The 21073-nt window shown below is 45.0% G+C and overlaps 4 protein-coding genes across 7 annotated transcripts in view; 3 read left to right on the plus strand and 1 right to left on the minus strand.

Moving 5' to 3' along the window:
• Positions 1-21073, minus strand: part of LOC311350711 (uncharacterized protein) — an 82711-nt gene that overhangs the window by 50987 nt on the left and 10651 nt on the right. The window lies entirely within an intron of this gene.
• LOC311350687 (NLR family CARD domain-containing protein 3-like) overlaps positions 1-21073 on the plus strand; it is a gene marked incomplete at its 3' end in the record, with an annotated part of 90117 nt that overhangs the window by 28642 nt on the left and 40402 nt on the right. The window lies entirely within an intron of this gene.
• Positions 998-8255, plus strand: LOC311350708 (stonustoxin subunit beta-like). 2 transcript variants are annotated; one of them, XR_014636673.1, is made up of 4 exons: positions 998-1504; positions 2020-2066; positions 6819-7857; positions 7936-8255. XR_014636673.1 is itself a non-coding variant. In XM_084470774.1 (3 exons), exons 1-3 carry the CDS (start codon positions 1245-1247, stop codon positions 7370-7372), a joined length of 861 nt encoding a protein of 286 aa, XP_084326900.1. In that variant the 5' UTR covers positions 998-1244; the 3' UTR covers positions 7373-8255. The 2 variants fall into 2 exon arrangements, 1 of the variants encoding a protein (XP_084326900.1); XM_084470774.1 differs by having other exon boundaries at positions 6819-8255.
• Positions 17899-20029, plus strand: LOC311350697 (NLR family CARD domain-containing protein 3-like; the record flags this gene model as incomplete). Of its 2 annotated transcripts, none has more annotated exons than XM_084470764.1 (2): positions 17899-17992; positions 18228-20029. In XM_084470764.1, the coding sequence occupies exons 1-2, from the start codon at positions 17947-17949 to the stop codon at positions 20027-20029; spliced, it is 1848 nt and encodes a 615-aa protein (XP_084326890.1). In that variant the 5' UTR covers positions 17899-17946. The 2 variants fall into 2 exon arrangements, 1 of the variants encoding a protein (XP_084326890.1); XR_014636672.1 differs by having other exon boundaries at positions 17941-18053; positions 18228-18348.

Raw genomic sequence — 21073 nt, forward strand, 5'->3', positions numbered from 1 at the left:
GTACTGACTGTCGTGTGAAACAACGATCTAGCGATGATTGTATAAATTAAAAATGTCTTAAATTACATATTCAACTAGGGTTAGTTGATTATGTGAATATTTTCAAAAGACAGTAGTTTAACTGTCTGTTAAAAATGTTCTGAAGAGTAACATGTTCCTGTCCGTTTGTGTGAGTGTAGAGCCCTAAAGTAGAATAACAGACTCTTCTTAAAAAGTTTCTTTGAAGACACGTTTTTGCAGTTGTTTCATCATTCATAAAACATTATAGATGTATAATTTATGTATAATTAAAACAACTGCATATTGTTTAAAGGCTGACTGGCTGCCATCTGTCAGAGAGATGCTGTGAAGCTCTGGCCTCAGTTCTCAGCTCCAACTCCTCTAGTCTGAGAGAGCTGGACCTGAGTACCAATGATCTGCAGGATTCAGGAGTGAAGCTGCTCTCTGCTGGACTGGGGAGTCCACAATGTACACTGGAAACTCTCAGGTCAGTTTTACATAATGTGCAAACTGTACATTACATATGCCATCTACTAATGACTGTAACAAGAAAGTGATAGTTTATAATTAGTAAAGTAGAATAACAGAATCTGCATAAAAGGGTTCAATGAAGACACATTTTATGCAGAGATAACATTAATCAGACACATTTTAACTTTGGATTTACATTCCAAAAGTTTAAGCAAGTTAAACTTTTATTATTTAATCATTTCATAAAAAACAATAAATTATGTTTGATTTAAATCTGTTACCTTTTTTTTTTTTTTCCACGTGTGAAGGCTGAATGGCTGTCATCTGTCAGAGAGATGCTGTGAAGCTCTGGCCTCAGTTCTCAGCTCCAACTCCTCTAGTCTGAGAGAGCTGGACCTGAGTACCAATGATCTGCAGGATTCAGGAGTGAAGCTGCTCTCTGCTGGACTGGGGAGTCTACACTGTACACTGGAAACTCTCAGGTCAGTTTTAGTCAATCAAGTCAAAACAATCAAACTAATTGTGGTATGAAATGTATTAATAATTAAAATGGCAGTTTTACATAATGTGCAAACAGTTACGCCACAATGTTCCATATCAGAAGACATTTGACCGATTTCAAGTCACCATTTTTGTTGATATAATAAGATTCATGTTATATTATTCAGTTATTCAGTGTGTAAATGATTGTTGAAGTTGAAGTTCAATAGCTGTTGATTCTCGCCAATACATTTACACTGGTCTGTTCCCTGTTATCAAGACATTTTTACACAATGGTTCAACATGTGTGTGTGTGTGTGTGTGTGTGTGTGTGTGTGTGTGTGTGTGTGAGCGTGACAGCGCGCGTGTGTGTGTGTAGGTTGCCTGGCTGCCTGGTCACACAGGAAGGCTGTGCTTCTCTGGCCTCAGCTCTGAGCTCCAACCCCTCCCATCTGAGAGAGCTGGACCTGAGCTACAATCACCCAGGAGACTCAGGAGCTGCGCTGCTCTCTGCTGGACTGGAGGATCCACGCTGGAGACTGGACACTCTCAGGTATGGAGAGGACAGCTCACCACTCAGGGACAATGTTTACTGTTATATAACTAGATAATGTGCTCTCATTTAGAAACAACAGTTATGTTAATATTTCAGTTTTTGAAGACGGCATGCTGCTCTCTTTGTTAACATGTGAATAATGTTTCCCTGTCTAAAGGCAACATGCTGCTCTCTCTTTGTTAACATGTGAATAATGTTTCCCTGTCTAAAGGCAACATGCTGCTCTCTCTTTGTTAACATGTGAATAATGTTTCCCTGTCTAAAGACAACATGCTGCTCTCTCTTTGTTAACATGTGAATAATGTTTCCCTGTCTAAAGACAACATGCTGCTCTCTCTTTGTTAACATGTGAATAATGTTTCCCTGTCTAAAGACAACATGCTGCTCTCTCTTTGTTAACATGTGAATAATGTTTCCCTGTCTAAAGACAACATGCTGCTCTCTCTTTGTTAACATGTGAATAATGTTTCCCTGTCTAAAGACAACATGCTGCTCTCTCTTTGTCTCCCCAGTGTGGAGCACGGTGGAGAGTGGAGGATGAAACCAGCTCCACAGAGATGTAAGTGTCTGTTTAGTTTGATTCATCTCAACACACACTAACTATAGAGATGGAAAGTCCATCCACACAGCAGGAGGTGACGTCGGTTCAGTCAAATCATCCTGGGAATGAAGATGATGGTGGACATCACCTTCATCAAACTGTTGATGTATAATAATTATATTCTACAATAATCTATATTTCGTTCTCGTTTGATATTTGCTTCCTAGTGAATGTTACGCAGCATTAAGAAATATTAACCGTGAGCGGCCAGCCGTACGAGGGCTGAAACGTGTGCGAGTTTGACCCCGTGTGCAGGGTTCGAAATTAACTTTTTTGATTACCAGCCAATTGGGCTGGTAACTTTCTAAAGTTACCAGCCAATCAGAATTTCCACTAGCCAAATTTTTTGTTGATATTTGTTGTTGATATTCTCAATGTCATCCCCTGCCTCCTTCCCCTTCTCGCCCCCAGACGTCTGTCCAACCAACCACCGCCGCGTTTAGTTTAACGCGGTGGTTCTCAAACTTTTTCGGTCATCCCCCACTTTGGACAAGGGGGGATTTTCAAGCCCCACCTGCCCCCATCGCCCCAACACAATGCTAATGAAATACGCCAAGCTTAACATTTCCAAATGTATTGAAGTAACATCAAGTTACATCATGTTGTATCTAAATTCTAACTAAATAACATCAAATAACAGCAAGTTCAACAATAGAGAAAATAAAAGTGTAGCTGTGTCATGACTTGCATCAAATTCAACAATAGAGAAAATAAAAGTGCAGCTGAAAGAAAAAAGAGCGAGACTTCTCCGGTGCTGGATCTGATGCCTATTCAGGAGCGGAGGAGTCAACTAAAACCGTCCACAGTGGATGATGTGCTTTTTTGCACGGCAATCTAAAGCACCACGCCAAACACCACTGGTGTAATTCCCCGGCGTTCCATCTTATGTGTCTGATTTTCCTTCGGGTGCGGGTCGGGCGTTGGTATCAATTTATAGCGGGTCTGGTCGGGTGCGGAATGTAATTTGCGCTACTGTCGGAACACGGGTCGGATGTGGTTTTAAGTTTTGCGGGTAAGGACGGGTGCGGGTTTGCAAATAAGAGGCGTGCAGGACTCTGCTCTGCTCATCTCTCTCCACTCCGCTCTGCCTCTGGCTCACACACACTCTGCCCCGGCCCCGCTCTTCCACCACTCGCCTCACTTTTTTAAATCCCCTTCAGCGCGAAACATGCATTTGCAACATCTTGCTCCGACTGTTTTTGACGGACTCATTTTAAAATGTTTAGCTACCCTGGCCTACACCCAAATTTAGGATTGAGTTGCAATCGGCAAGGCAGGTTAACGAGCACAGCGACGCGGCGCCCCCGATATAGAACGACCAGTTGGAGCGCGGCGACGGCACCTATTTTATTGCATGAACAAATATTGATATATATCTTATATCGACATTCTGCTTGAAAATAGGAGATATGACTTTTGGCCCATATCGCCCAGCCCTACTGTCAAGCTTTCGCTCCTACCATAAGAAACATGGAGTTTTCAGTGACACTTCCTCCCGTTTGTCGCGCCCCACCTGCACGTCTCTATTCCCCACCAGTGGGGCGCGCCCCACACAACATCACGTAGCATCACGACAGTGCTCATGGGAAATGTAGTCAGTACTGCCCAGGGAGCGAGAACAGTACGACAATTCACCATGACGTCACAATTCGTTCTTCCGGGTGGCAAAAGCCGAAGCGTTCTCCGATGGCACCACTAGTAAACAAACCCTTCCATGTCATTTGACCAGGGCAGAGCGATCCAGAAAACAGAGTCAATGGCTTGAATGAATGGTTTTCTTCTTGCGGGGTGCTACAGGACGTCTCATTAATATATATAAATATAACTTATATTATATTATATTAATATTGTTTACGTCATCGTTTCAACTTCAGATCAACAATGGTTTTATCTATGTAACTATGTTCACAGTAGCCGGCTGGATGGCTTCAGGTCAGTGGCAGCCGCTCGCGTTCTGCCACCCGGAAGTGTCCTTACGGCTATTGTTTACTAACATTCTGAAGTGTCCTTACGGCTATTGTTTACTAACATTCTGAAGTGTCCTTACGGCTATTGTTTACTAACATTCTGAAGTGTCCTTACGGCTATTGTTTACTAACATTCTGAAGTGTCCTTACGGCTATTGTTTACTAACATTCTGAAGTGTCCTTACGGCTATTGTTTACTAACATTCTGAAGTGTCCTTACGGCTATTGTTTACTAACATTCTGAAGTGTCCTTACGGCTATTGTTTACTAACATTCTGAAGTGTCCTTACGGCTATTGTTTACTAACATTCTGAAGTGTCCTTACGGCTATTGTTTACAAACATTCTGAAGTGTCCTTACGGCTATTGTTTACTAACATTCTGAAATGCCGTGTAGAGTGGCTCTGAGATTGCCTCATGCATCACCAGCCAAACTGGCGTAAAGTAAGTTTTTATGAACACCCGCCAAAATGATTTTTAACCCGATATGATTTGTAGCTCCGATGCTACGTGTGAGGGCCGCCCAGCGAGGACCCCCCCCGCCCCCCCCCCCCCATCCCATTTAGTAGATCTAAGGCCCAGACAGGACCAGTGCTTTAGTAGATCTAAGGCCCAGACAGGACCAGTGCTTTAGTAGATCTAAGGCCCAGACAGGACCAGTGCTTTAGTAGATCTAAGGCCCAGACAGGACCAGTGCTTTAGTAGATCTAAGGCCCAGACAGGACGCCCCGAGTGCTTTTCATTCAGGGAAACACAAGGCAGGTCTTACATTGTTTAGGAGATGAGGTAGGATATAATAATAACGACAATATCCGATGCCCCGCCCACAATCAGGACGGCGGCGGGAACAAGCAGCCTGTAGGGAACAGAGAGCGGAGGACTGTTAAGGGCTGGTTATGGTCCCACGTTCACGCAACGCAAGGGGGTGACGGACCCCTTACGTCCTTGCGGACCCTCCTTGCGTCCACCGCGAGGGCCTGACGTGCGCCTCCCAGAAATTGTAACCTTCCGTCGAGGCGACGCAGCCGCAAGGGCTGTGATTGGTCAGCTCACTAAAACCCGACGCAGGACCAGAAAGGTTCAGGACTGCGTGGAAGCGTCTGCGGGGTCGTTGCGTCGACGTGGAACCATAAAGAGCCCTTTAGTCTGCCCTATAATAACGGAACAGCCCCTCATAGTGTCGCAGTACGGTATACCGATACTGAAACCGTGTCACAATAGCCGCCATTTAAACGCTACCAGACCGCATGTTATTAGTAGTGCTACTCTAACAGTGAGTGTGTTAAAGGGGACATATTATGAAAACAACACTTTTCCTGGGATTTGGGCTGTTGTTTTGGGTCTCTGGTGCTGCCACACGCATACAAACTTTAAAAAAAAGTCTGTACATGCTTTTTTGAGTGAGATATGCATTTCTGAAAGTACCCCGCCTACAGTTACCAAACGAGCGAGTCAGTTTCGGCGCCCCCTCCTACGCAGGAGGGGGGGGGGTACATTTGCATATTACCACCCACTTCCCCACCAATCAGAGTATAGATACGATTTTGTGGACCTGGACCAGCGGACGAGCGCTGGGCGGAGATGTTCGCGCATTTCAGAAGCAGGGAGATTCCATACAGAAATAGATGTGACCGCCTGGCAGGGAGAAGCTCCCCCGCCGGAGCTCCCGGACTGCCGCCAGAACTCCGGCGGCAGTCCGGCAGCCCCGCTCCGGGAGTACGGCGGGGGAGCTTCGGCGGCAGTCCGGCAGCTCAGCTCCGGGAGCACAATCCCTTTCTCCTCCATGTCGCGGTTCAATCCGGACTTCAGAGAGTCAAAGCCAAAGTCCCTTTCCCCCAATTCTTCTGAACCATGGCCGAGATAACCCCCACTACGAGTCTTTACTTGTTGTGGAAGTACCAGAGACGTCAGACGCAGTCTTTATGATTCATAATATCATCAGAGGCGCACATAGCTTTTGGCCCTGATATTAGATATTATATTATATAGATACCTATATATTATATAATGTATTATTATTATTATTATTATTATTATATAGATATAGAGCTCAGGGAGTCCGCAAACGGCAACAATCACTTCTCCTCCATGCTGTGGTTCACTCTGACAGCTGATTGGTCAATGGGCAGCAGCTCATTTGCATGAAGGCTACAGACACCAGAAACAGCACATTGTGAAGGGACTGAAACAGAGGGGAATAGCGCTAGGAGAGATTTTGTTTCCCAGAAGCTATTTCCAGCAAACAGCTTCAAAAACATGTTTTCCTGAACTCATATGCTATGTTTACTTGTTGAGAAAACACCATAATATGTCCTCTTTAAGACCTCCTTCCTATGAGTTGCTTGGATGTGCGACCGCGGGACTGTGTGTGTGTGTGTGTGTGTGTGTGTGTGTGTGTGTGTGTGTGTGTGTGTGTGTGTGTGTGTGTGTGTGTGTGCAGTGCTTTGTGGTCATCAGTTATTATTTTCTCTCATATGGACGCTAGCTTTCCTTTGAGAAGCAAAAGGCAAAATGTGTTGGGGGCGCCAAATGAAACAATCCCGATCCCCCCCCCCGTCAACAACCCTGATCGCCCCCCCCGCCCGATCCCCCCCACCGTCAACAACCCTGTGGTCGCCCCCCACTGTCCCCCCCATCCCGATCGTGCGCGGGGGGGGGGGGGGGGGGCGCTCAGGCGGAGTCTCTCCTAGGGCACAATTCAGTGTAGAACCGGCCCTGGTAACGGTGTCTTGTTCTCCCCTCAGATGCCTGTGAACTCACACTGGACCCAAACACAGCCAGCAGTCGACTCTCTCTGTCTGAGGACAACAGAAAGGTGACGAAGGCTAAAGAGCGGCCGTATCCTGATCACCCAGAGAGATTTTACCGCTGGCACCAGGTGTTGGGAAGAGAGGCTCTGACTGGTCGCTGTTACTGGGAGGTAGAGAGGGAAGGAGGTGTTAAAGTAGGAGTGACATACAGAGGAATCACAAGGAGAGGAGTGGGTGATGACAGCAAGATTGGACGGAACAACAAGTCCTGGGGTCTTTATTGTTATGATGACCGTTACACTGCCCAGCACAACTATATAGAAACAGCCATCCGTCTCCCCCCCCCTGGCTCTAACAGAGTAGGAGTGTATCTGGACCGGCCTGCTGGCACTCTGTCCTTCTACAGAGTGTCCCCAGGTGGAGGAGGGTCCTCAGACACACTGACACACATCCACACCTTCAGGACCTCCTTCACCCAGGAGGACCTCCTCCCTGGGTTTGGGTTTATGACTTCTGGTATCTCAGTCTCTCTGAGTCAGTTGTATTGACACACACACACACACACACACACACTTTTTTTTTAACTCAAAAACTTTTTTTTATGCAATAGGGAATTCAATATCCTCAATATCATATCTTTGGCTTCCTCTACAGTTATTAAAAATATTATGCATTGAGCTTCCTCTACAGTTAGAAAGATGAATGGTCCAGATGAGGAGAGTTTGATGATGAAAGCTATTTTAAAAAGGTGTGTTTTCAGTGATGCTCAATAAATCGCTCAGTTATCAGTAATTATTACATTTCTATCTTTAGTGATCGCTCTATTGGTAAATTCTGTATATTTGTATCAAACACTTTATTATTCTCGTACAAACACAGTCAAGTTGCTTTATATTATGTTGATTTGATTCATGATGATTATTTAAACAGTCCTTAACTTGACTGAAACAAGCAGGGTCATGGATCGGATAGATAGTGTATTAAATGTACTGAGGTTATGAATCTGGATAGATAGTGTATTAAATGTACTGAGGTTATGAATCTGGATAGATAGTGTATTAAATGTACTGAGGTTATGAATCTGGATAGATAGTGTATTAAATGAACTGAGGTTATGAATCTGGATAGATAGTGTATTAAATGTGTTTTTTTAAAGAGTAATTTATTGTTCAAGCTACAAAAACAAATAATCATGTTTAAATGAATGATGTTTGTATGTAGTTTTTTAAACAGAAATAAAATAAAGTTGGTGCTATAACCGAGTATGGCCACTAGATGGTAGTGTTTCTAATTTATTCTAATTGTATGAATTCTGAATTGTGAACACTTGAAATGGAAACTAACGATTGTTAACCTATTAGGTATTGATCAAGACCGGAAGAAAATAAATGCAACAATTAAAATTCTAAAATAAATAATGTATAAATACAGAAATAAGAGATGTGTATTCTGTCGTCTCCTGGTCCTTCTTTAGTGGTCAGTTTATAAATCCTCTGCATGGAGGGTCACTTTACAGGTGTCTCTGTGACTGAACACAGCGCTGTGTGAGTGTGAATCCAACATGGAGACATTTACCAACATTTACCACCGCCTGTCTCCTTATAAATAATCTTATAATATAATAATCTTATAAATAAAAAAAATCACAATCCACGACAAAAACATCACATACGCCATTACATGCTCCGAATGCCACATCACATATGTCGGCGAAACAAAGCACACAATACTCACTCGACTCAAACAACATTTCTATAACATACACAGAGGTACATCCAACACTAGACTGGTGGAACATTTCCAAACACACCCCATTACCTCATCATTCATCACTGGGCTGGAGATGAAGGCTGGTCGGACAGACAGAGGAAGGCGGCGGAGCGTAGATGGATAGCCAAACTAAAAACACTTACCCCCTTGGGCCTGAACGTCAGGGAGTAGGGACCGCGCCGGGCCGCTGCTGGGGGCGCTGGGAGAACCCGGGACTCCTCCTTGGGGCTCCCTGCATGGCACCGGGTCCACAGTGTGCGTTTTAAAATGTTGCATGTTTTTATTACTGTGTGTTCTTTTTTACCATGATTTTATTTAGGCCTCCAGTTTTACAAGTTCCAAATTCTGTTGGAGGCCTCTCGACCCTATTTTTATTCCTTCCATTTTACTCACCTATTTATTTATTTATTTATTTATTTATTTATGTATTTATTTATTTTCTTACCTTGGCACTTATTTTAGCACTTTTTATCTTTTATCCACATGTTTTTAGTGTTTCTGCATTTTATATCTATTTATATATTATTCTTTTTACATATATATATATATATATATATATATATATATATATATATATATATATATATATGTTTGTGCATGGTTTTAATTAAAAGGACTTCCTGCATATCTTAACATGAATTTTAGATTGCAGTGTGCTTCCTTTTTTATCCAAAACTTTTTATCCTATATTCTTTATTTATTCATATGCATGCATTTTAAATATTATTTTGGATGATTTATTATTTATGAGAGGATGTGTATGGATGGGTCTGAGTGTGTGTGTGTGTGTGTGTGTGTGTGTGTGTGTGTGTGTGTGTGTGTGTGTGTGTGTGTGTGTGTGTGTGTGTGTGTGTGTGTGTGTGTGGATCTCTCCCCCTTCTTTTTATTTATTTTACCTGCTCTTTTTAATAGATGTGTTTGTAATCGACCCGGTTGCTGTGCTGGCTGCTGCCCCACTAAGGGAGGCCTCTCGGGACCCCAGCCCCTTGGGCGTTGTCCGCAAGTCTGAACGACCTTGGTTAGGGTCAGGGTCAGGGTTAACCGGCCAGCACCCCATCATCGGTTTAATGTTTGGCCTGTATGTCAATTATGGCTCCCACTGCACTGCTGACCATCCTTGGAAGGAGGGATCCCCCACTCGGCGTTTCTTCCCTAGATTTCCTCGGTGCTCATTAAGGGAGTTTCTTGTTGGCCGTGTGGGGGCTTGGGTCAGGTCATTAATACTTGGCCTGTTGAGCCCTTTGAGGCTGTAATGGTGATTCAGGGCTACAGATACAATTGAATTGTTCTGGCTTTGTCTCGTCGGTGATCCGTGTAGCTCTTCAAGAATTTCAGAATCAAATCATCTCTGATTTCGTAATTTGCTGTCATGGACTCTTTTGTTTTAATATGAAAAATGTTTTAATATGTTATGGGTTATGTACTGGAATTATAAAATATCAATACTATTACTATATTTATACTATATATATATATATATATATATATATATACATACTATATTACTATTTATGAGCTACAATCTGCAATCAATCGAATATCTCAACAATACCAAAAAAAAAAAAGTTGTGGAGAAAAGAGGCTGAACCTCTCAGCCAGTGATTAAGTTTTATTTGTGAGAAGAAAGAGAAACAACGATATATGGTACAGTAAGGATGTTTATAGTAACAATCTCAACTTTTATTCATCAACGCATATCAGTGTTGTAGTCAAGTCACTGTGCCTTGACTCCAAGTCTGGTTCCAGTCTCCAGTGTTCAAGTCGAGTCCACTGCTCACACGAGTCGAGTCCGAGTTGAGTCCCTGTTGATCAAGTTGAGTCCGAGTTGAGTCCCTGTTGATCAAGTCGAGTCCGAGTTGAGTCCCTGTTGATCAAGTTGAGTCCGAGTTGAGTCCCTGTTGATCAAGTTGAGTCCGAGTTGAGTCCCTGTTGATCAAGTCGAGTCCGAGTTGAGTCCCTGTTGATCAAGTTGAGTCCGAGTTGAGTCCCTGTTGATCAAGTTGAGTCCGAGTTGAGTCCCTGTTGATTAGTCGCGTTGCGTTGCGTTGAGTTGCGACGCGTCGCGTCGCGTCGCGTCGCGTTGCGTTACCGTTCTTCTCCACCGGGACCCTGCACCGAGGACAGGGTCGGGTGGTCTCTCTGATGGTGTCGCGAGACGCCAGTTCCCACCGGAACCGGAGGGCGCCCTCGTCCACCACCACACACTGAGAGAGAGAGAGAGAGAGAGAGAGAGAGAGAGAGAGAGAGAGAGAGAGAGAGAGAGAGAGAGAGAGAGAGAGAGAGAGAGAGAGAGAGAGAGAGCCTTTACCCTAGCTCACTCCCTCTCACTCTGCACACATTCCTAGCTCACTCCCTCTCACTCTACTCATATTTGTATCTTCTGTATATTTCTCAGTTCCATTCTGATGTAAAACATTTGTTTCATTTGATTTAATTATATAACTGTCCTGTACTTCAGGCTGCCCTGCATCCTCTCAGCCAATCAGCGGCCTTGGTTTTGGGGGGGGGGGGTGCGGGGGTGATTGTACATCGCAGGTGAACAGGGAGTCCAGACACACAACGGACACACCTGGAGACTTCCTTTGACCAAACATGGTCACAATGTCCTCATCTTCCGAAGCCTCCGGCGACCAATCAGAGCCCTGGGAACGTCTCCGGCCAACCGCGGCTCGTTACGGTTGGTTGTTGATGAATCGATTGTTTTGATTGGCTCAAACGGGTGCCAGGTGATGTCATCATTCAGACCAGGCACCGACGGCTCTGAGACAATCAGGGACAGTGATTGGTGCGTTTTGGTGGATGTGTCCGTACTGAGTGTCGCCACACACACACGCACGCACGCACGCACGCGCACACACACACACACACACACACACCGTTCTCTGGTTGGACGGGGGGGAGGAGTCAGCGTTCTGATGTCTGACCCGGCGCTAGCTTATCTGTAAAACACAACGACAACAGAAACAGCTTTTCCTTTTGTCTTGTTGTGGCGTCCGCGTGTCCGTCCGCTTCCCCGCTGGAGGCCAGACTGTAAACCAGGGGGGGGGGGGGGGCGCCCTCGCAGGAGCAGGGGTCCGAGAAGTCCCCCTCGGGGTCCGACATGCGGTGGTGCAGCATGCTGTCGGCCACATGCAGCTGACCCGCCGCACGCCGCCGCCCACCGCGTCCGGCGCGTCCTGGCACCAGCCCCTCCGATTGGCCGAGGGGTAGAACGTCTCGCCGCAGTGTTCGCACTGAGCGCGCCCGGAGCGGCCCGCCTTCCCGCCCCGCCTTCCCGCCCTTCATCCCCCCCCCCCCCCGCCCCCCGCCGCTGCCGCCGCCGTCCTCGTCAGAGGGGGAGGAGCCAGGGAGGAAGGGGCGTGGCTGGGCGGAGACCACGCCCGAGAAGCCCCCGTGGTGGGCGTGGCCGTGGGCCTCGGCCCACAGGGCCGTCGGGGGGCGGGGCCAGGGGGTAGGAGTACTCGTGCTTGGGGCCGTCCGTCTTGGAGAAGTGAACGTAGGAGGACCGGTCCGCCACGCACGCTCTGGACCGGACTCCCAGCCCCGCTCTGGACCGGACTCCCAGCCCCGCTCTGGACCGGACTCCCAGCCCCGCTCTGGACCGGACTCCCAGCTCCGCTCTGGACCGGACTCCCAGCTGCATCACGTTTTGAACTACACACTTTTCCCATCTAGCTTCGACTGGGTTTTTGGATTTTCGGTGCTGTTAAAGTAGCATTAATAATCGACAATCCAAAAAGCCAGTCGAAACTAGATGGAAAAAGTGTGTAGTTCAAAACGTGACGCAGCTTTTACTTCTCCACCACCTACAGAGTCTGTTATGTACGATCATTCATAAACCCCGTGTTATTTCCCGTAGACGTTTGACCGAGGGAACCGGGAGCCTCGGAGGCGGGACTTATTCTTCAGAGGTCCATACACAATGAGACACAAATACACAACATATAAAAAGACAAGAGACAAAACAACGTGACCAAATACAACCGATAAAATAAAACACCACCGTTCGTTAATAAAAGTCTACTCCGTTTAACTTCTTAAAAAAAAATAAAGCGCGTTAGTGCTGTTTGAACGTGCCGGCGAGGTTTAACCCTTGTTAAGTGCATTAACTGCACTAGGACCATAGGAACACGTCTACCTACTGCACCTGACCCCGGGCAGCCTGGACCTCCGAGCCGATGGTAGGAGAGCAGGTCCCTCCCAGAGGGGCCGGTCAGAGCTGCTCAACGCCCCGGGCCTTCCTCACCACCTGCCCTGATGTGTGAGGGGGGGGAGCTGCTGGGGGTCCACCATTCTGCTGCCAGTTTTCACCACTCTGGGTGGACGGGTTTTGTTGTGCACTGAAACATGACCAAAGCAAGAGATAAAACCAGAGGTCACAATGGACTCGATGAAAGACCTGTGAAACAAAACCATCGGCTTCTTGTCAGCGTTAAACGTATTCAATCAAAGTAGAGTCTCTGCACGCCCTTCTTGCATACTGCGGATGTGTTTGACTCCAAGGTGAAGTACTCATCAACCACTGCTCCCGGGTGTCTGTAGGACAGTCTCCACAGGCGGGCCCTTAATCGTACACGGTGAGGATGAGCGGGGAGCTCTACGGCGGTCCGTTGCCATTTCTTTAGTTTTGTTTGTGTTTAACTTGAGGAAGTGGTTGTCGCAGCGTTCCACAGAGTCGTCCACCACCGGCCCGGGATTAGCCTCTCCGTCCTGGAGCCCACTGATCACAACAGTGTCATCAGCGACCTTCAGGACAAGTCTGTTGTCATGGTGAGACCCCCCCCCCCCCAACGGCCATCGGCCAATCAACAAGGAGAGAGAGCCCTGAGCTCTCCAGAACCACGTGCATCGATGCCGCCCCCGAAATATGACTGGTTAAGAGTCAGAACTAATTAGTATACGGAGGAGAATTAGCATATCTGTTGTATGGATTTAGATGTAACATTTAACATTGAGACATAAAGATTTAGATTTATATACACGATTTATCCTCCGATTCAGCATTAAGCAGCTAAATCTGGAACAAGTGAAGAGCAAAGGTTTACAAACGGCCCCCAATAGGTGTTATGCACCTGAATGTAGGCCTATGCCTGGTCTAAATGTTATTCACCTTAATGTAGGCCTATTACTTTACCAAAACAGAACGTACACCAGTAGCCTACTTCATATATATTACTTTACCACAACATAACGTACAGCAGTAGGCTACTTCATATATATTACTTTACTACAACAGAACGTACAGCAGTAGGCTACTTTATGTGCTTCATATAAAACTGTTCTATAAAAACACATCAGTCCAGGAGTAAAGGGCAGAAGTCTAAGATATAGATTACAATAATATCAAGAGAGACATTTTAATATCATTAATCTGATGTTTTATATCAAGCTGTGTTCCTGTTGGTATGTAATCATTAATGTATTCCTATAGTTGAGGATATTTGTTGTGGAGTTCCCTTATCTTTAATCATCTTCATTAATATGGACCAGCGATATCAGTGGAACCATTAAAGCTTTATTGTCCTTCATCCTTCACAGTCCAGACTCACACTGCCTGTTCACCGCTCAAAAACCACCGTCAAGAACTCCTGAGCCCGCCTCCACTGCTGCTGCTTGTTGCTAGGCTACGGTGCCCAGACGTCCCCGTTCCTGGGGGCCCGTCCCCGTTCCTGGGGGCCCTATCCCTGCTGGATGTCCTGCAAATGTGCCAATCAAAAGTTAAAAGCTACTGTATATATATATATATATATATATTTATGTAACTATATGTACACATTTGTCTGACAGCCTTGAGTTATTTACACCCTTAACATTCACTAGAATGCAGGAAACGAGGCAGTAATGAGAGCAACAGGAGCACCTACAGAAGAATGAGGGAAATATTGTACAAGGAAGACGTTCATCTCATCCTCCTCTTCAAAACCACTTATCCGGGGTCGGGTCGCGGGGGCAGCAGCTCTAGCAGAAAGAAGATTTTAATTTTAACGTAAATATGAAAAACTTTCAGCAATTTCTCTGTACGGCCCGCTGTCAGTTTGTCCATGAAGCTTTTCAGTTTTCAGCTCTGGCCTCAACTTTACTGTTTTATGAGGCAGTTATCTTATCATATACTAAAATGCTAAAAGGTTGGTTCTGTCTCTATGTATTATTTTATATTGTTAGTCAATCATTGATGTGTGTTTTAGTGTATTTCTGTGTACTTTGGTACAACACGTCATGTGTACAGTTATCAGCTGAACCCGATCCTCTAAGGAGCCCGACCTGCTATGAAGCCTTTGACCTTTGAAGCGGCTGGCCTTCAGCCAGCATCATGAAGGAGTTCAGCTCAGAGGTTTGAAGTCTCCTCAGTTGACCTGCAGCCTCCCACAGGAGGACAGGACACCTGGATGCTTTGATCTTTTCATACCACAACACCAACAACCGAAAACATAAGGTAAAGTATTTTAAACTTAATATAAATATGTGTGTGTTTGTGTATGTGTGTGTGTGTCTAGTTAACAAACCAAACGTAATACTTCATAGGATATAAACCTATGATGTTGAAGTTTATAAAATGGGTTTTGAAACGTTTTCTATTCGACCTACCATTTGGTCATTCTTGTGGCTGATTGCAAATATGTTGAAAACCATTTGGTATAATTAATAAGAGCCATTCTCCATAACATATTGCTAGCTAACTAGTTCTTGTTACTAAACGCACCAGAAGTGTAAATAGCGTCAGAAATAGATCGAAATCTCAACATTTTAAAGATAGCTCTGACGACCACCAACTTGTTCAGTTTTTATGGTAGAGGCGTGACGCATGAGGTGGGCGGGACTGAGCCACTCTATGTTTGGCTCCTGAGTGCCCCCTGGTGGCCACTCTGGTGTACAGCAGCGTGAGGCCAAGTTAGAAACCACCTCTCAGTGTGTGTCTGCTGCTGGCTCACCTTCCCTCCACAGGTCCTGATAGAACCGTCTTACTCACCTTAATGAACGCTGAGTGACCGTAGGAAAACAACATGTTGTGTTTGTGTAGGACTACAGGTCTCCGGTCTACTATGGATGAGGAGAGAGAGGAGGGGGGTCCTACCTCTAAGACCACTCGGTCTAGAAAACATGGCCGCCAGAGCAAAGCTAAGAGGTAAGAAGAGGATCTCTCACTGTCTGTGACTGTTGTCCATCTCAGAGCTCAGCAGTGATACATCATGACATTAGTCTGAGTAAAAGCTGTGTGTGTGTGTGTGTGTGTGTGTGTGTGTGTGTGTGTGTGTGTGTGTGTGTGTGTGTGTGTGTGTGTGTGTGTGTGTGTGTGTGTTGTGTTGAAGCCCAGGGCAGCAGCAGAGAGCAGACTCCCCTGGACCCAGCTGTGTCTCCATGAAGAGTGACCGCTCTATGGATATACCTGTTAAGTTTAAAGATGGACGCCCCTCCAGAGAGGAGAGGTAGGAGTTTCAAACATACGATGAAACCAGACCAGTTGGTTGTTATCAGACTCTACTGATCAGATAGCCTGGAAATCCAGACCCACCTCTAGAAAGCTGTAGGGTCTGGCAACGAGTAATGAAAATGGCCCAACTCGAGGGGCGGCCCCAAGCATGCATTTAAAAATATCACTGCACGCAACTGGATAACACTACAAGCAATCAGAAGAATACAAGGGGTGACGTATCCAGACCAGCGGAGCTAACCAATAGATAAGACTTGCCGTATCCGATCGGTAAAACAGCAACGCTTTTGGCCCGTCTATATCAGATACACCGATGTGATTGGTTTATGTGCTGGGAGAGGGGAATCGGAGAGGGATTATATTGCTCGTTCCCAGAGTGACTTGCTGAGCAAATTCAAATTGTGCTCTCGCGAGAACTCTGGACTTCCAGGGTACTGATCAGATGCAACAAGGCAGGAGAAAATAAATAGTTGTGGACCTTCAAACTCTGTTGATTCAGTGTTGTCTCTCTAGAGTTCACATCCAATAATCAGAGCAGTGTTTATAGTGATGTTCACCTGCTCTCTGTGTGTGTGTGTGTGTGTGTGTGTGTGTGTGTGTGTGTGTGTGTGTGTTGAAGCCCAGAGCAGCAGGAGAGAGCAGACTCCCCTGGACCCAGCTGTGTCTCCATGAAGAGTGACCGCTCTATGAATTGTCCTCCTGACCTTAAAGATGGACGCCCCTCCAGAGAGGAGAGGTAGGAGTTTCAAACAGATGATGAAACAGACCACTTGATATCTGACCCATATCTGAGTTCATCAGAACTGTTTCTCCCCCGGCTTGTCATCAGAATATGGATCAGTTTTTCTTCAGCCTGAGCACTACTGGAGTTGACGTCTTTCAGCAAGAGGACCCTGCTCCTTGTACCTCCAGCTCACTCACTTTCTGTCACAAGACTCTTTGGATAAAAGACAAAATACGACCCCCACTTTTTAAAGAGACGTTTCTGGAAAAATATTTTTTTAAGATGTAGAGATGTAAAGTACGGTAACTGTTAGGGCCCAGCTCCTAGGGGAAAGGGAAGCAGCATGGAACCACAAGGAGTCGGTCAAATGAAAGGCATTCATCACCAGGAAGACGGAATGTCGTCTAGACCCCGAATACAAAACAACCCAACTCTTTTAGGCGCAATTCCAGGAAAGAAACCTGGATTGTCTTATATTCAGGTCAACACGGTAGTTCTAAATTAGCATTCCTAAGTTTATTTTGAATGAAATTCCATGTAAGAGAAGAATAAAAGGTATAGATAAATTGATTCATGTATAAATAAAGGAACAAGTTCAGGATAAACAAAATGTTTTGGAGCCTGTACATCAACAGTCAGTAATCTCATCTCATCTCAACCAATATGACATAGTTATTCTGCAATAAAAAACAGGACTGTGTGTGTGTGTGTGTGTGTGTGTGTGTGTGTGTGTGTGTGTGTGTGTGTGTGTGTGTGTGTGTGTGTGTTCTCCACAGACACCAGAGGAGGTCAAAGGTTCCCAGTGGTCCGTCTGTACAGCAGCAGCACACAGAGTTGAAGGTGTGTAAATGTACAACACTGAGTTCAGTCATGAATGACATGTGAACAACATCTCTCCTGGAGCTAACAGTCTCCAGGCTTCCCTCTTCAGACCAGCAGGATGTGAATCCAGGACAGACGCTTCTGATGTCCTCAGTTAGTTCACAGTAAAGTTCTCATTGACGTTTGTTCTGTTCCAGCGGATCAAGGAGAACGCACACGCTTTTCTAGACAAGGAGGTGGAGAAGCTCTGGAGGGTTCTCTACCCAGATTACCCACAATGCTCAGAGAGCCAGAGGGAGGAGGAGGAGGAGGTGGATGGTGAGGAAGAGCAGAAGAGGCGCGCCAGAGAGGGAGTGGAAGACATCACACTGCTCTGCATGAAGCAGTTGAAGCTGGAGGAGATGGCCGACTTACTGAGGAGCAGTAAGATACTCTTATTTTTAGAAGAGATTACGAAGATACTTTTTTGGATCAGTAAGATACAGTAAGATACTCTTACTTTGAAAACAGATCAGGAATATACTCTTATTTTGAAAACTGATTAGGGAGATATCCTTATTTTGAAAACTTATTTTGAATATGCTCTTTTTTTAAACAGCAGTAAATGACATCAATTTTTGATAATTTGTATACTTTCTTCTTTTGTCATGTAATTTAGAAAAAGTTGCTGCTGAGTGCCAACATAAGATCAAGGCTTATCTGAAGGAGAAGACCCAGTGTGTGTTTGAGGGAATCGCTAAAGCAGGAGAGTCAAGACCTCTGAATGAGATCTACACAGAGCTCTACATCACAGAGAGAGGCAGTGGAGAGGTCAACAAGGAACATGAGGTCAGACTGATTGAAACAGCTTCCAGGAAGCCAGCCAGGGAGGAAACACCAATCAGATGTCAAGACATCTTTAAACCCTTACCTGGACAAGATAAACCGATCAGGACAATAATGACAACTGGAGTGGCCGGCATTGGTAAAACCATCTTAACACGTAAGTTCACTCTGGACTGGGCTGAAGGCAAAACCACCCACGACATAGACTTCATATTTCCCTTCACCTTCAGAGAGCTGAATTTACTGAAAGATAAAAAGTTTAGCTTGGTGGAACTTCTTCATCACTTCTTTATCAAAACAAAAGAAACTGGAATCTGCAGATACGACCAGTACCAAGTTGTCTTTGTCTTGGATGGTCTGGATGAGTGTCGACTTCCTCTGGACTTCCAAAACAACCCGATCTGGACTGATGTCACAGAGTCTACTTCGGTGGACGTGCTGCTGACAAACCTCATCAGGGGCAACCTGCTTCCCTCTGCTCTCATCTGGATAACCACACGCCCTGCGGCAGCCAATCAGATCCCTGCTGATTGTGTTGACATGGTGACAGAGGTGAGAGGGTTCACCGACCCACAGAAGGAGGAGTACTTCAGGAAGAGATTCAGAGAGGAGAAGCTGGCCAGCAGGATCATCTCCCACGTTAAGACATCACGAAGCCTCTACATCATGTGTCATATCCCAGTCTTCTGTTGGATCACTGCTACAGTTCTTGAGGACATATTCAAAACATCCCAGGGTGAAGAAGAGATGCCCAAGACCATGACTCAGATGTACAGCCACTTCCTGAGGGTTCAGGCCATACAGGGGGACAGGAAGTATCATGGGAGAGCTGAAACAGATCATCACTGGAGTTCAGAGAGCAGGGAGATCATTGTTTCTCTGGGAAAACTGGCTTTTAACCAGCTGGAGAAAGGAAACCTGATCTTCTATGAGGCAGACCTGTCAGAGTGTGGCATCGATATCAGAGCAGCCTCAGAGTACACAGGAGTGTTCACCCAGATCTTTAAAGAGGAGTGTGGGCTGTACCAGGACAAGGTGTTCTGCTTTGTCCATCTGAGCATCCAGGAGTTTCTGGCTGCCCTTTATGTCTTTAAGACCTTCATCGACACTGGTGTCAATCTGCTCTCAGGAGAACAACCATCCAGGTGGTCTACTCTTAAAATAAAGAAATCGGATCGCTTCTATGAGAAGGCTGTGGACAAGGCCTTACAGAGTGAGAACGGACACCTGGACTTGTTCCTCCGCTTCCTCCTGGGCCTCTCTCTGAAGACCAATCAGAGTCTCCTACAAGGTCTGCTGAGACAGACAAGTAGTAGCTCACAGACCAATCATAAATCAGTGTCTTACATCAAGGAGAAGATAAGTGGAGATCTCTCTCCAGAGAGAAGCATCAATCTGTTCCACTGCCTAAATGAGCTGAATGACCGTTCTCTAGTGGAGGAGATCCAACAGTACCTGACATCAGGAAGTCTCTCCAGAGAATCTCTCTCTCCTGCTCAGTGGTCAGCTCTGGTCTTCATCTTACTGTCATCAGAAGAGGAGCTGGATGTGTTTGACCTGAGGAAATACTCTGCTTCAGAGGAGGGTCTTCTGAGGCTGCTGCCAGTGGTCAAAGCCTCCAAAACATCTCTGTAGGTTCACTAATAACATGTATTATAATAGACAACACAATACACACAGTACTACAATATAAAAGTTATATCAACATACAAAACATCTCTGTAGTTTAACTTATAACATGTATTACAAAATCCATAATACTAGAATATAAGTTGTAATAATATACAATCCATCTCTGTAGGTTCATTAATAACATGTATTACAATACAGAACACAATATACATAATACTAGAAGTTAAAGGTTATAATAATATACAAAAACATTTCTGTATGTGTTCTAAGACCTTGTATTACAACACATGCAACACAATAATACTAGAATAATATAAACATCTACAATACATGTCTGTTGGTCCAGGCATAACAAATATACTCACTTATAACAAATATAAGTATACAGAGACATAGTTATATGATACAAAGATATTTACTTTGTTTAAAGGTGACATATTATACCACCAGGTGTGAGTGTGATTAGCCGTTTGAAAAAAAAAAAAAAAGGCTAATCGCACTCACACCTGGTGTTATAACCTTTAAATAAAAGCTGAACTCACATATATTCAACCAACTTCATATTAATAGTGATATCATTTCTGAAGAGTTACATGTTCCTGTCTGTTTTGTTTAAAGGTTGAATGGTTGCCATCTGTCAGAGAGATGCTGTGAAGCTCTGGCCTCAGTTCTCAGATCCAACTCCTCTAGTCTGAGAGAGCTGGACCTGAGTAACAATGATCTGCAGGATTCAGAAGTGGAGCTGCTCTCTGCTGGACTGGGGAGTCCACAATGTACACTGGAAACTCTCAGGTTAGTTTTAATTAGTTTAGTTTCAGTTCTCAATGTGCAAAATTACATTTTACCTTCAGCAGAGTCTTATCTGATTCTTAAATAGGGAGTTGCTGTCCCAAGCCTAGATCAAATCACTGGAATTACGTTACTTAACACATTTAGAGCTGCAGTTATAACCTGAACATTGCAGACTTTATCTACTAATGAGTGTAACTAAAAACTGTTCAAGTGTAGAGCCGTAAAGTAGAATGACAGACTCTTCTTAAAGATTTT

The sequence above is a fragment of the Micromesistius poutassou genome (assembly GCF_964030765.1).
Source record: "Micromesistius poutassou genome assembly, chromosome: 7".
Classification (NCBI taxonomy): Eukaryota; Metazoa; Chordata; class Actinopteri; order Gadiformes; family Gadidae; genus Micromesistius; species Micromesistius poutassou.